The 13,116-nt window shown below is 36.3% G+C and overlaps 1 protein-coding gene across 1 annotated transcript in view; it reads right to left on the bottom strand.

Moving 5' to 3' along the window:
• Positions 1-13,116, bottom strand: part of LOC122816123 — a 958,912-nt gene that overhangs the window by 46,065 nt on the left and 899,731 nt on the right. Inside the window, exon 14 of the mRNA XM_044088882.1 lies at positions 5,570-6,456. Coding sequence (XP_043944817.1) covers positions 5,570-6,456 — 887 coding nt within the window. The remainder of the gene's footprint in view (positions 1-5,569; positions 6,457-13,116) is intronic.

Below are 13,116 nucleotides of genomic sequence, written 5' to 3' on the forward strand. Positions count from 1 at the left end.
CCTAATTTCTCCTGAGGAGGGTCTGATGCTATCATTACTTCGAAAGAGACTGATTTATGATCAAACTTCACCAGGGAGGGCCACTCACTTGTAACACCTCCACTGTCAAAACCAGAAGAGTAGCTGGTGTAATCAGTGCCCTGGACTGGTACTATGAACCAGTTCCCCACCCCCACAGCTCTTCAAGTGAAGACCAAAACAGAAAAAAGCACTTCATTGTAATAAGCCGATCTCTACACTGTAAGCGATCGGCTTATTAAAGTTAGATTTATGCTCCCCCCAGCTCCTCCAATGAAAAGTGAAAAAAAATGATGTTACTTCTACTGGCACACCAACCATGTGGCAGGATGCATGACATACCCCCCCCCCCACACACACACACACACACACACATACACACACATCTCTTGCCCAGCAATTCTGTGCCCTGCCCCCTTCATCAATATATTTTCTTAAAGAAAAAATGTGTCTCTTAAACAGTAGCAAACTATTTTGTACAAATGTAGCAAACAGTTGCTGCAGTTTATACCCTGCCTACTTGGAGCGGTTTTAGCTTAAAAAATCTGTTTAAACTGTAGCAAATTGCTTGCTTGAAATGTAACAAACGATACAGTTTAAACCCTGTCTGCATGGAGTGCTACAGTACTAAGGATTTAGTTAAAAAGTTTTTTTTTTTTACTTTTAAACTGTAGCAAATTGCTTGCTTGAAATGTAACAAACGATACAGTTTAAACCCTGTCTGCATGGAGTGCTACAGTACTAAGGATTTAGTTAAAAAGTTTTTTTTTTTTTTACTTTTAAACTGTAGCAAATTACTTGCTACAGTTTAGACCAGAACAGAATGCTACAGCACTCAGATATGACTGCAAATTCAATTTTGTCCCCCTAACACATTGCTCCTGGGACAGCTGACTCTCTCGCCCTATCCCACCGATGTTACTGGTCAAAACAATTCGAAGAAGGGTGAAATGTCCCTCCTCAAAAAAGAACCATTGTAGGTGAACACTTAGAAATCACAAGAAAATAGTGACAGTTATGTTCTTTGGCGTCATTTTCTTCTGGCAAATGACGTGCAGTGAATTTCACCTAAACACCTTGTACAGCAGCCAACACCAGTGTACGATTTCTGCCTCTCATAACATTATTGGAAAACTCTTGAACGGATGTGCAATTGTCCCACCACCACTTTTGTTATTTCTTGCATGCCAGCAGAGATGTTACCCTTTGTCTGACCAAAAAAAAAGTAGTAATTTTTGACAAATAAAAGACCATTTCTTTTATAAAAATATAAAACTAGCGTCACCAGACTGGCCTTTGATTTTAACATCAGTATGTGTATTTAAAATGAAGAACTTTTCTATTTTACATTTTTGTGACATTGTTTGTGAGCTATCATATGAAGTGTGTTTCTAACACAGGATTAGAAGACTTCAGAAGCAGGGGATTGCTTAGCCTGCTGCTGGAGGACATATCTTGCTGAGGTACTATGTACGTCAAAGCAAACTACTGGATAAGAACAAACATCATGGCTAAATCTTTAACTGGGTCCATGGAGAACACCACTCTAGTGTTTCTTGGAATTCTGTCATTATAAACTGTAGGAAGAATACCAGTACTGTTCAGTTTCAGTTTCTCTCATGCATTCAGTAGGCTTCAGCGCTGTTTAAAGCAAAACTACCCGTAACGTTTGATAAAGTACAGTACAAAGACCACAAAGAAATGACGTTTTGTTTTCCAGTGTAAAGCTGAGTCAAAACATGAATGTAGCAACCCACTCTACTGTAAGTCAGCATTTCCAAATAAAGGTACTAACTAACTCATTGATGAAAAAAATCCACTACATCCATTTCTACTTATTGATTGTTCTGTGAAAAGTTTAACTCTGAGAAGCCTGATGCTTTAAAACACTTTCTCCCATTATAGAATATTGGCTTAATTTAATTTGGATTTTTGTTTATTTATTTTTGATAATCTACCATTCTATGGCTATAAAATGTGACTTTTTTAAACACCTTTATTGAATTATCACTTGTGACATAGGCAAATTTACATGTTTATAAAAGTAATCAAACTGTATTAAATTAACATAACAAACATTATGCTTCACATATATTGCTATATATCACATAACCTAAGAAACATTGCATAAATTATTCAGTTCCTGCTATTTTTTTTAAACAAGAAACATCTTATGATTATCTAACCTCACTACCATCACTTACACAATTCAAAATCAGGCTTAAATCCTACCTTAAAACACATTGGCTATGCACCTGTCTTAACCCAGACTAACAACTCTTGTCTTCTCACAAAATTTCTAAATCTTATGTCTGCATAATCTACCTGCATACTGGAATCCAGAAGCTGAACCTGTCTATCAACTAATTTGGACTATCTCTTATATCTTAATATCTCTCTTTGTCACTCTAGTATCTTATGTTAACACACCTCTTTCTAGCATGTTCTTGTACTGTACTTATTTACTTATTTCTTACCCAACTATTTTATTTCTATATGTTCTTTTCTGCATAAATAGCTAAATTGTATATAGTACTTCTGTTCCTTAAACTGTGAATTTATTTACTGTTTTTTATTTGATTAATGTCATACACTGTTTTGTACTATCGAGGAGCTTTTCTCCCCGGGCCTCTGCTGAAAATGGATATGTGTCCAGCTGGACTAGCCCGGTCAACAAATGTAAAATAAAAATAAAAATAATAAAAAAAATCTTTATTAAACTATCACGGCAGAGGCAATCACATATTTATATACATGAAAACAAACGACACTGACACGACTCTACTTGCAAGCATTTGACATCACAAACCATACTGACACACTCCCAGTTGCAGACATTATACATCACTTATAATCTACCCAGTCATTTTCAGTCAGACTTTACATGCTCATTTAAGTCTTGCCTTCTTTTAAACCTTATTCCTCTCCTGTATGTATTGTTCCCACAATTCCCATTTTTCCTGTGTAGTTTGCTCCTACCCTTTTCTAAAGATCTCAATTCCAATTGTTTTATCTCTTTTACTATATTCACTAATTCTAGTAAAGTTGGTTTAGATTTTGATTTCCATTTTCTAGTAATTGCTTTTTTGGCAGCCACCATAATTAGACAAGACCCACTGACAAAAATAGTATTTTGTTACATTCTGCTTCCCTCTGGATCATCAGTGTTCTGCTAACGTTGTCAAATGTTAGCCTCCACTTCACAAAACCACATTGATCCATACCTATCAATTTTGGCATTACTTTTTCCATTAGTTTAACCATTATAGACATGAACACTTTATAATCATGGTTTAGTATTGAAATGGGCCTTTATGAAGCTGGATCTGATGGATCTTTACCCTCTTTAGGTATTACAGCTTCTACCACTTTCTTCCAGGATGTTGGTACTGCTCCTCCTCTTAAAATACTGTTAAAAAACTTCCATATCTTTATCAGTTCTTCTTTCCTAGCTTCCACGCCTCCACAGGAATACCATCTATTTATCTCATCTCCTCCTCTCCTATTAGTAATGGAGTCTCATCTACCTCTAACCTTGGCATATTTAATTCTTCCATAAACATTTCCATTTCTATCTTTTCTTGATTTTCATATTTCTCTGCTTTATACAGATTTTCATGGAATTTCCAAACTACATCTAATACTTCTTACAAGATCTCCTGCTACCTTCCTTGTTACAGGCTCTCTAAGCTTGGTGATAGCCCTTTCTACTTTCTGTTGCCTCAGTCATGCTGAAAGTTTTTGTGTTCTAGTATTGTTATCAAAAACAGCTGTTTAACAGCAGTCTTTCTAAACCCATGCAAATATTTTCTCCACGTAATCCCTTATTTTCTGCTTAGCATTCTGCAGTTGATCCTCTTCTTGTTCCTTGAGATTTTCCTTATTCTTCAATACTTTAACATTTGTCAGTCCCTCGAAATAATTCTTGTTACTTCTTAACCATAACTCCCTTTCTTTTATTTCCACTGTATTTTTAAACTGCATCTTAATTTTAACCCACTCCCAAGCTATATTTTCAGAAGAAATTTCTATCCTCTCCAATAGCTCCTGAATAATCTCCACTACCCATTCCTTAAATTCCTCTATTTTCAACAGATAGGTGGGAAGTGCCAGTATCTCATTTTTATTTCATCACCCTGTGATTTTATTTTAATTATTGGTGCATGATCTGAAAAAATGATTGGGTGCATATCAAGACCTTCAATTAAATGCACATGTTCCAGTGAAATGTAAATTCTGTCTAGCCTAGCCGAGTTTTTATATCTCAGAAAATAATATGTAAATTCACTCCGAACTCCTGTTACTGAATTCACATATTCCATGTTAACTACTTTCATAAATTTCTTTAAACATCTACCCTCCTTTTTATACTTTCCCTGCCATTATTATATTTTTTCCTTTTCTATCACTATTGGAGCTCTTCTTGCAATTATTATAAGTACTCCTCTTTTCCTTTGTCCCATAAATTCCCCTGAATAACCATCCTACTGGTAAAAAGAAGAACAAAGACTCTTGAAACACGAAGACAGAAGCTCCAATAAGCCACGAGTATAAAAAACTGGAACAACTTTAATTCACAATTTGAGAAAAAAGCGTTTTCGCTCCTGCAAAAGCAGAAGCTTCATCAGCATACAGAAAGCACAGCCTTCAAATGTTTTTTAAAAACCTTCACGAGTGACAAGTTGTTGATGTCACTTCCTGTAAATGCACGCAAAGTGCATTTAAACTGGGATAACATACAAAATTTAAAATGATAAAATAAAGATCAAGTATATGAAAATTATAAGATATAAATATAAGAAAAAGCAAGCAAGCATAGGCACAATTTCACAACAGCCCTGCCTGTGTGAATACAGGTAAATAAACAGTATCAAACCCCCAAAAAATGTAGAAGTATGTGATAACAATAACATACCCCTACCTCAGTAACATAAAAACCAATCTACCTTAGAATAAAGATAATAATAATAAAAAATACATAATAATAATAAAAAAGGTGTAATAAAACTCTATTACACACCTGCAATTAAACTACCTCCATGATTCTTTACAGAAAAACAATGAACAGTTGAGTAAGCCAGTCTATTTACCTGAGATAACTTCTATACTTCAACATGCATGCAATGTTACAGTTGTCGTTAAGCCCTGGATAAGAAAATGCGTCTAGTTGGAGTTGCCACTCCAACTCCCGGGTTTCTAAAATTAATGTTTGCGGGCCCCCCCTAATACCACACTTAATGATGTCTATGCCCATAAATTGAAAGCTGTGACCACTGTTATTCAAAATGTGTTTCTAGAGGGCGTTGTCGCTTCTCTTATTCTTAATCGCATATATATGTTGGTAAATACGGTCGCGAAAACGCCTATCCATTTTACCAACATAAAAAGCGTTGCAGCAATCACATAGGGCTAAATAGACTAGTGATGTAGTGTTACAATTGATCTTGTGGTTAATAAAGTATTTCTTCATACCCACCGTGAAAGAATTACCTACCCGAAGGTATCTACACCATTTGCAACACCCACAACTGTGCGTGCCTTTTTGTCTCACCATAAGATCTGTTCCTTTATTCCTCTGTAACAACTCTTTAAGGTTGTTACCTCTTTTAAATGTGAATAGAGGGGTTACTCCTAGCCTCTCGTGTAAACCAGAATTGGTAATAAAATACCAATTCTTACAAATGATAGAACACAAGAGCCCAGAGTTGATGTTATACGAGGAGATGAAACCAACAGAAAAATTAAGATTATTAGACCTTCTGGGGGTTAAGCCAGAATTATCTGTGGGCGAAGTAAGCTTGGGCTCACTAGTAGCTGGCATAAAACCACTTACAAAAAGAGGTGTTTTCACTTTATGTAGGAGCAATGGGAAGTAAGTACCATTTATACGTTTCAATAATACTTCATCAATTAGGCCACAAATAAGAGTGTCAGGGTACCCACGATTCAAAAACATATCTTTAAGGAAAGAGCACTCTTTATCAAAAGCCTCATCAGTGCTGCACATTCGGGCAGCCCTAACCAGTTGCCCTTTGACAATAGAACGCTTCTGCTTCCAGGGATGGCAACTAGAAAAATGCAAAAACGAATTGCAATAAGTGGCCTTCCTGAAAACAGATGAGCTGAATCTATTGTTACTCACATCTTTGACTAGCTGGACATCTAAGTAGTCGATCTCAGAAGTGGAGAAATGATGTGTGAATTTTAAAAATTCTGTTGAGGCATTCATATGTGCAATAAGGGTCAAAGCAACATCCTCGCCCCCTTTAATTAACATAAACACATCATCAAGAAACCTGGTATAAATTTTAACACTCTCCATAAAAATTGGATGGTTAAATAGGTACTTCTTTTCCCAATAAGCGACAAATAAATTTGCCACACTACTCCCACATGGGGAACCCATTGCTATGCCTTTCTTTTGAAGATAGTAATGGTCTTCAAAAATTAAAAAATTAGAAGAAAGGACAATGTCCAATAAGATAGTGACTAACGTGATGTCATTATTGGGAGCTCCACTTTCCAAGAGCATGAGTTCAATCCATTCGACAGCCTCCTCATGTGGAATCGATGTATATAAATTGACCACATCAATAGTCAAAAAATTGAGGTCGCTGTCGAATTGGACGTCATTAATCATGCTCAAAAAGGAATATAAGTCCTTACAAATTTGTGGTATAGTTTTCAAATATTTACCAATGATGCTATCAATAAGGCGGGCACAAGGGTGTGTAATAGAACATCTACCGTCCACAAGGGCACGCATAGGTGGGTCAGTCAAGCTCTTATGTATCTTGGGGATCCCAAACATAGTTGGGATCCTGGGGAAAGAAATATCAATGAAATTGTAAGTATCAATATTAATCCTCCCCTCAAGATATAAGTCCCTGAAGTAACCTTTAATTTTGTTATAGGTGCCTGTTAGTTCATTTAGAGAGGAACTTTCATATGCCGGTGACTATAACACTTGTAACATTCTAGTAGTATATTGCGTCTTGTCAAACAGGACTAAGCCCCCTCCCTTGTCTGGTTTAATTACTCTGACGGCCATACTACAAATTTTGTTCAAGGCCATGAATTGATCAGATGAAATGTTCTTAATTGAACTAGATTCATTGCCAGATGACACTAAATGTCTAAAATCAAGTTCACAAGCTTTTTCAAAAGTGTGAAGGCCGGGATGTAAGGGGGGATTAAATGAGCTGGCTAATTTCAAGTTAGATGTATTTAAAGGTAAAACATTGTTAAAGAAAACATTTAAGTTGAGCTTACGCACAAAAAATTTTAAGTCCATAAGAGTTTTAGCCAACTTGAACTTGTGGTCAGGAACAAAGTTCAGGCCTTTTGCCAGAAGCTCAATAAGTTCTTCTTCCACAGTGACACTTGAAAAGTTATATATATGAAAGTCACCTTTTAAGTTTGACAAGACAACCGGAATGTTGGTCACCTCAGGTTCACCACCTAGTAGGTCGATGTTGGCAACAGTCAATTCCAGTTCTTGTTCTTCTGGAACCGATTCCCTTTCTTCCCTAAAAAAGGTTTCTGGTAATTGTTGCTGTTATCCTTCCTATTAAATGATTTAAATGAATAACCATCCTGAAAGCCTTTATCAAATTCACATGTTCAGTCCTTTCCAATTGTGTCTCCTGTAACATACCTATTTGCGCTCTACATTTTTAATATAGTTCACTATTCTTTCTTTTTTTTTGTATTTATCTGTGAGACCATTGACATTTAATGACATTACAGAAAGCATCATTGTTTTGAATAGTTATTATTCCCACCTTTTATGTTTAACACCTTTTTGTTAAATGTCCTGTTCCAGCTTTTGTGTTACATGCATACACTGTTTAGCAGGTTGAACTTTTATATAGTTGTTTCTTGTCATATCCATTTGTGCCTATGTCGCATCTTATAAAACTTTTAGTGTTATTGAAAGCCCTCAAACAAAAAGCAAACAAATCTCCCCTAAAACCTATTAATTTAATGCTAACACTCACAACTATGTACATTTTTAAATATTGAAGTTTTACTCTCCTAATAGGAACAAATGCCCCAAACTGATAGCCACACTCACAGACTTGAGTTAACCTAAAAGAAGTTATCCATTCTAAGACGCATGGTGCAGCCAGTGTTTCTACTGAGAGCTAACTGGCTTTGTCTTATATTTACAGCTCTCCCAGCTGGGAAAACCCCTGAATGCTATAAGAGAACATTTCTTTTTTTCATTTTCTCCCCCAGCCAATCGCTCACTACCAGACTGTAACCAATTTCTCTTTATCAGACTGCCTCCATGGAGACATGAGAACCAGACAGACAATTTCACATTATCAGATTGTCTCCATGGAAACATGAACACCAGACAGTCAATTTCTCTTTATCAGATTGTTTCCATGGAGACATGAGGGCCAGATACAGAATTGCTACTAAGCATATATTCATTTGCTAGAAAAATCCTTATAATATTATTCAATATTCTTTTTCATTTACTTGATTTCTCTTAAAACTTATTACTAAATCAATCTAAGGTCCTTAATCCAGTCATCCTCCCATGCAAAAATGAGGAAAAAGCACATTACTTTTTTCTTATGTCATGTTTTTTTTTTTTTTTACATTACACTACTTACACTTCTTAAAGCTGGACAAGAAGAAAGAGAGAAGGGAGAAAGAAAGGAAAAAAGAAAAAGAAAAAACAGCAGCACCTATTTACAATCCCCATTGCACTTAAAATAACTGAGAAAATTTTACTTAATAGCATGCAAAGAAAACTACACCACAAAATTAGTGCTATCAAGGAAAAATGTTTTCTTTACTTACAGTTAACTTTCTCCCCTCTCTTCTCTCCTCAAAGCATTTTCCAAAACTTTAATGACATGAAGTAGGGCATATACTTTTGAGTCCCCCAAAAGTCCAACAAATTCTGAAAAAGTCCAATATTTCCAGATTTTCTTTTTCTGCCATATTTCACAAATATAATTATTGCATTGTAATCCCACATTAAGTTACTGGTTTTACTACTGTTCATCTCCATCTCCCAAATCCTGTCTCTTCTTTACTTCCAGTGTATTCTCGATTCTTCTGGTCAACTCTCATGCTCCTTTCCTTCTTGCCAACATTTTCTGTTGAAACAGTTGAAAAGGTTTCACAGGTACAGTCTCTCTGTGGTCTTTATTATCAGAAGAACAAGAAGCAGAATCTACTTCTGTTTCACAGATCAGTTTTTTTGCAACAAACTTGTATTTCCTTCTAGGCATGTTCTTCATCAAAAAATTATTTTGTCCTCCCAGGGAAGAATACCTTGAAGACATCTGGGTACAGCAGTTTGAATCTCATACCTGCGTCTTGACATTCCATGAATAGTGGAATGAATTTACTTCTCTTTTGCCTGGTGTACAATAAGTATTCATTCTCCAAAAATTCTCTGCTATCTCCCACTTTTAGTATTTTTTCCTTCTGCCACAGTTTTGTCAGAATCAACTCATTTTTCTGTTACGATTGTATCTTTACTATTAAAGGTCTAGGCTGCTTTCTCATAGCCAGCTTCGGCGCACACACATGATGTGCCCTTTCAACTAACAACTCCTGCTGTGGAATACCAGTCCAGTTGCTTATTTGAGCTTTCATAAAAATCAATGCAGTCTGTTCCTTCCAGCTTCTTGGGTATAGCTGACAATCTCAGGTTTTCCCTGCAAGCTCTGTCCTCTAATTCTATTATGAAACATCTCTTCCTCAGCAGTCTCATATTCAGCCAGCCTTTTCTTCATTTCAGCCTCTGTTGTTTACAGCTTTATCACCTCATTTGACTATCTGTTTACAGTTTCTTTCATTTTTCCAGACTTTTGTTATTTGTGTTAATATACTACATTGGTGTTTCATTTATTTTAACCAGATCTATCTTCCAGTAAGTTACTGGAAGTCATGTCTGGAGGTTGCATTACTTTTTGCTGAACAGCTGCAGAACCTTCCCAGTCAGTGTTTCTTCCTCACTTTTTGTAGCTGATTTTTTTTTCCAGCTGCTCTGTATCTCTTTTTTTCTCTGGCATCCAGGCATTATACTTACTAGCCAGTTACTGAAATTTACCCATAAACTCAAACATCTACTGACCTTCTCTGTTGAGTTTCTGTTTACACACTGGAAGAGCTAGAATTAAGCTGTTACTCAATGAGCAGCCATATTTAAAGTCCACTATAAATGTGACTTACTCCAGTAACTACAAGTAATGCTTCATTTAGTTAACAGAGTTTAGAGGGATGTGTGGGCAGGACATTATTAGTTCTACATTAATTGTTTTAAAATTGTCAGAGTATTTGTCTCTGTTGTTTATGAAATAACTCATCTTCAGTCCATCAAAGTGAGGTATTATAAAACCAAGACAATGTTTATATTCTGCAGGCAAATGTTTTCTAATTGACATATGAACTAGATTGTCCTAAGAGATGCTCAAGTTTCATAAAAAACACTTAAAAAGAGCAATTGTCTCTCCTGTAAATTATTAAAAGATGAAATAAACATTAAATGGACATCTGGCTGATACTACAAAATATTTTAGCTACTAGCGATTAATAATCTACATTTCATAGACTTGGGTTTGATTCCCACAGGCTCAGTGTGCATGCTATGCATGATTCTAAACAAGTAGAATGCTTACTCACTGGGATATGCATGTAAGTAGTTACTTTATCCAACTATGCATATCTGCTTGCCAATCCAACCACCCACACCACTTTTTTTTCCATTTCTGCAAATTGGGTTGGGGTGTCATTTCAACAGTGACCATCATCTGGAGCCAAGGTCTATACCACCTAGCAGCTATCTCTGCCATGGTAGTTCTTCCACGTCACACAGTCACATGCACACACACACATCTATGGCCAGTTTAAAGTGTCCAATCCACCTACTGCTTCTCTTTGGAATGTGGAAGGAAACCAGAGCCCCTGGAGGAAAGCCATGTGAACACAGGGAGGACATGCAATGCTGAATAGAAGATACAGAAGCCGAGAAATGAACCAGAGAACCTCTTGCTGTGAGGCGACAATGCTATGCCCTTTGCCACTGTGCTTACCAATAATGTCTTAAAAGATGGTTATCAAAATATGTGTGAAATCTAAAAATCTCAAAATCCCTGGAGTAACATTTGGAAAAATTGTTGAGCAGTTCACTAGTGTTGGCATGTGTCAAACTGAACAAACTCATCATTAATTTAAAGCTGCCTCAAAAGAAAGTGTTAAATGATACCAAAAGGATTAAAAAAGTACATGGCTCCTCTTGATGCATTGCAAAATGGTTTACTGCAGCCCCTCAGTGCTTTCTGTGCCCTTGTACAGTGCAACCTGACTTCTTCTTCTTCTTCTTTCAGATTTTCCTGGTTAGGGGTCGCCACAGCGGATCATCTGTCTGCTCATGATTGGCAGTGGAGTTTTACAGTGTCGAGTTGCCAGCCTGGCACCCAACCTTCCACAGAAGGCACACACATGCACACACTCACACCTAGGGCCAATTTAGAGTGTCCAATCCACATACTGCATGTCTTTGGGATGTGGGAGGAAACCCACACGACCACAGGGAGGACATGCAGACTCCGCAAAGAAGGCACCCCAGCTGAGAATTGAACCAGAGAACCTCTTGCTGTGAGGTGGCAACGCTAACTGCTGGACCACCATGGCCGCCCTTGTACAGTGCAACCTGACACTGCAGTAAAATCAGGCTGAAGACATAGTCAGTGAACGGTCTGGTAAGGGGTGGGGGAGTCATTTTCATTACAGAAACTTCTACAAAATATTGAATGTAATTTGCTGAAAAGCAAACCTAGTTCAACAGCTATTCTATTCCCTATGTATGTTGTGCATGAAACTGTTTTGGTCTCATGCACATTCTGGTGAACAATACTGATTACAAGTCAGCCCCTCCCCCCAGTAGATCAGAAGTGACTGTTATTTCCTGATTATGTACTGGATAATACTAAGTACTACAATTTTGGCTTAGGTGTGGCTTTTTACGTCTTATATCACATGGTGATGTTCTGACCCAGAGATCAGGTGTGTGTGTGTGTGTGTGTGTGTGTGTGTGTGTGTGTGTGTGTGTGTGTGTGTGTGTGTGTGCGTGTGTGTGTGTGTGTGTGTGTGTGTGTGTGTGTGTGTGTGTGTATGTGTGTGTGTGTTTTATATATATATATATATATATATATATATATATATATATATATATATGAGAGAGAGAGAGAGATAGCTATACAGTAGAGAGTCGATTATCCGAATGTCGATTATCTGAAACATCAGTTATCAGAACCAGCCTTCCAAAGTTTTTCGGTAGGAAAAATCATAGAGTCTTAATATGTAAACATTATACATATTGGATCGAGCATGGTTGTTGAGCTTGTAGCCAGCCATGTGTGAAAAATATTTTTTATTGTCCACTGGAGTCACTAAATGGTTGAAAAGTGTATTCCTGCATGCAGAAAACATGATTTTAGAAATGTTTTATCCAGTTCAATTATATGTTGATTATCCGAACTACCCTAAGTCCCAATTAGTTTGAATAATCGAGTATCTCCTGTATATATGTATTTTTTTGGAATCAAGCTCTTTGATATTAGTGAAGAACTAATTAGGCATACTGTTGTGCATCTTCACCACTGTGCATACAGGCAGAGTGCTTTCTTCACAGACACACATTAATTAATTAATTAATTAATGTATTTATTTATTAACATTTGTTTACTGGGAAAGTCTGACAGGATAATTTTATCTGTTTTCAGCAGACACCCAAGAAGAAAAGCTCTACAAATAAAAGAAAAGAAAATACATCTACATAAAAACGTGTCGTTACAATATAGTGTAAATAAATAGATACAATACTCATGTTAATAAACATATGGTATGTGTAATTAAACACATACATCATTATTAAAATACATCTACATAAAAACGTGTCATTACAAAATAGTGTAAATAAACAGATACAATACACATGTTAATAAACATATGGTATGTGTAATTAAACACATATATCATTATTAAAATACATCTACATAAAAACGTGTCGTTACAATATACTGTAAATAGATACAATACACATGTTAATAAACATATGGTATGTGT

The sequence above is a fragment of the Protopterus annectens genome, chromosome 12.part0, assembly GCF_019279795.1.
Source record: "Protopterus annectens isolate FY-2018-M chromosome 12.part0, PAN1.0, whole genome shotgun sequence".
Taxonomy (NCBI): Eukaryota; Metazoa; Chordata; order Ceratodontiformes; family Protopteridae; genus Protopterus; species Protopterus annectens.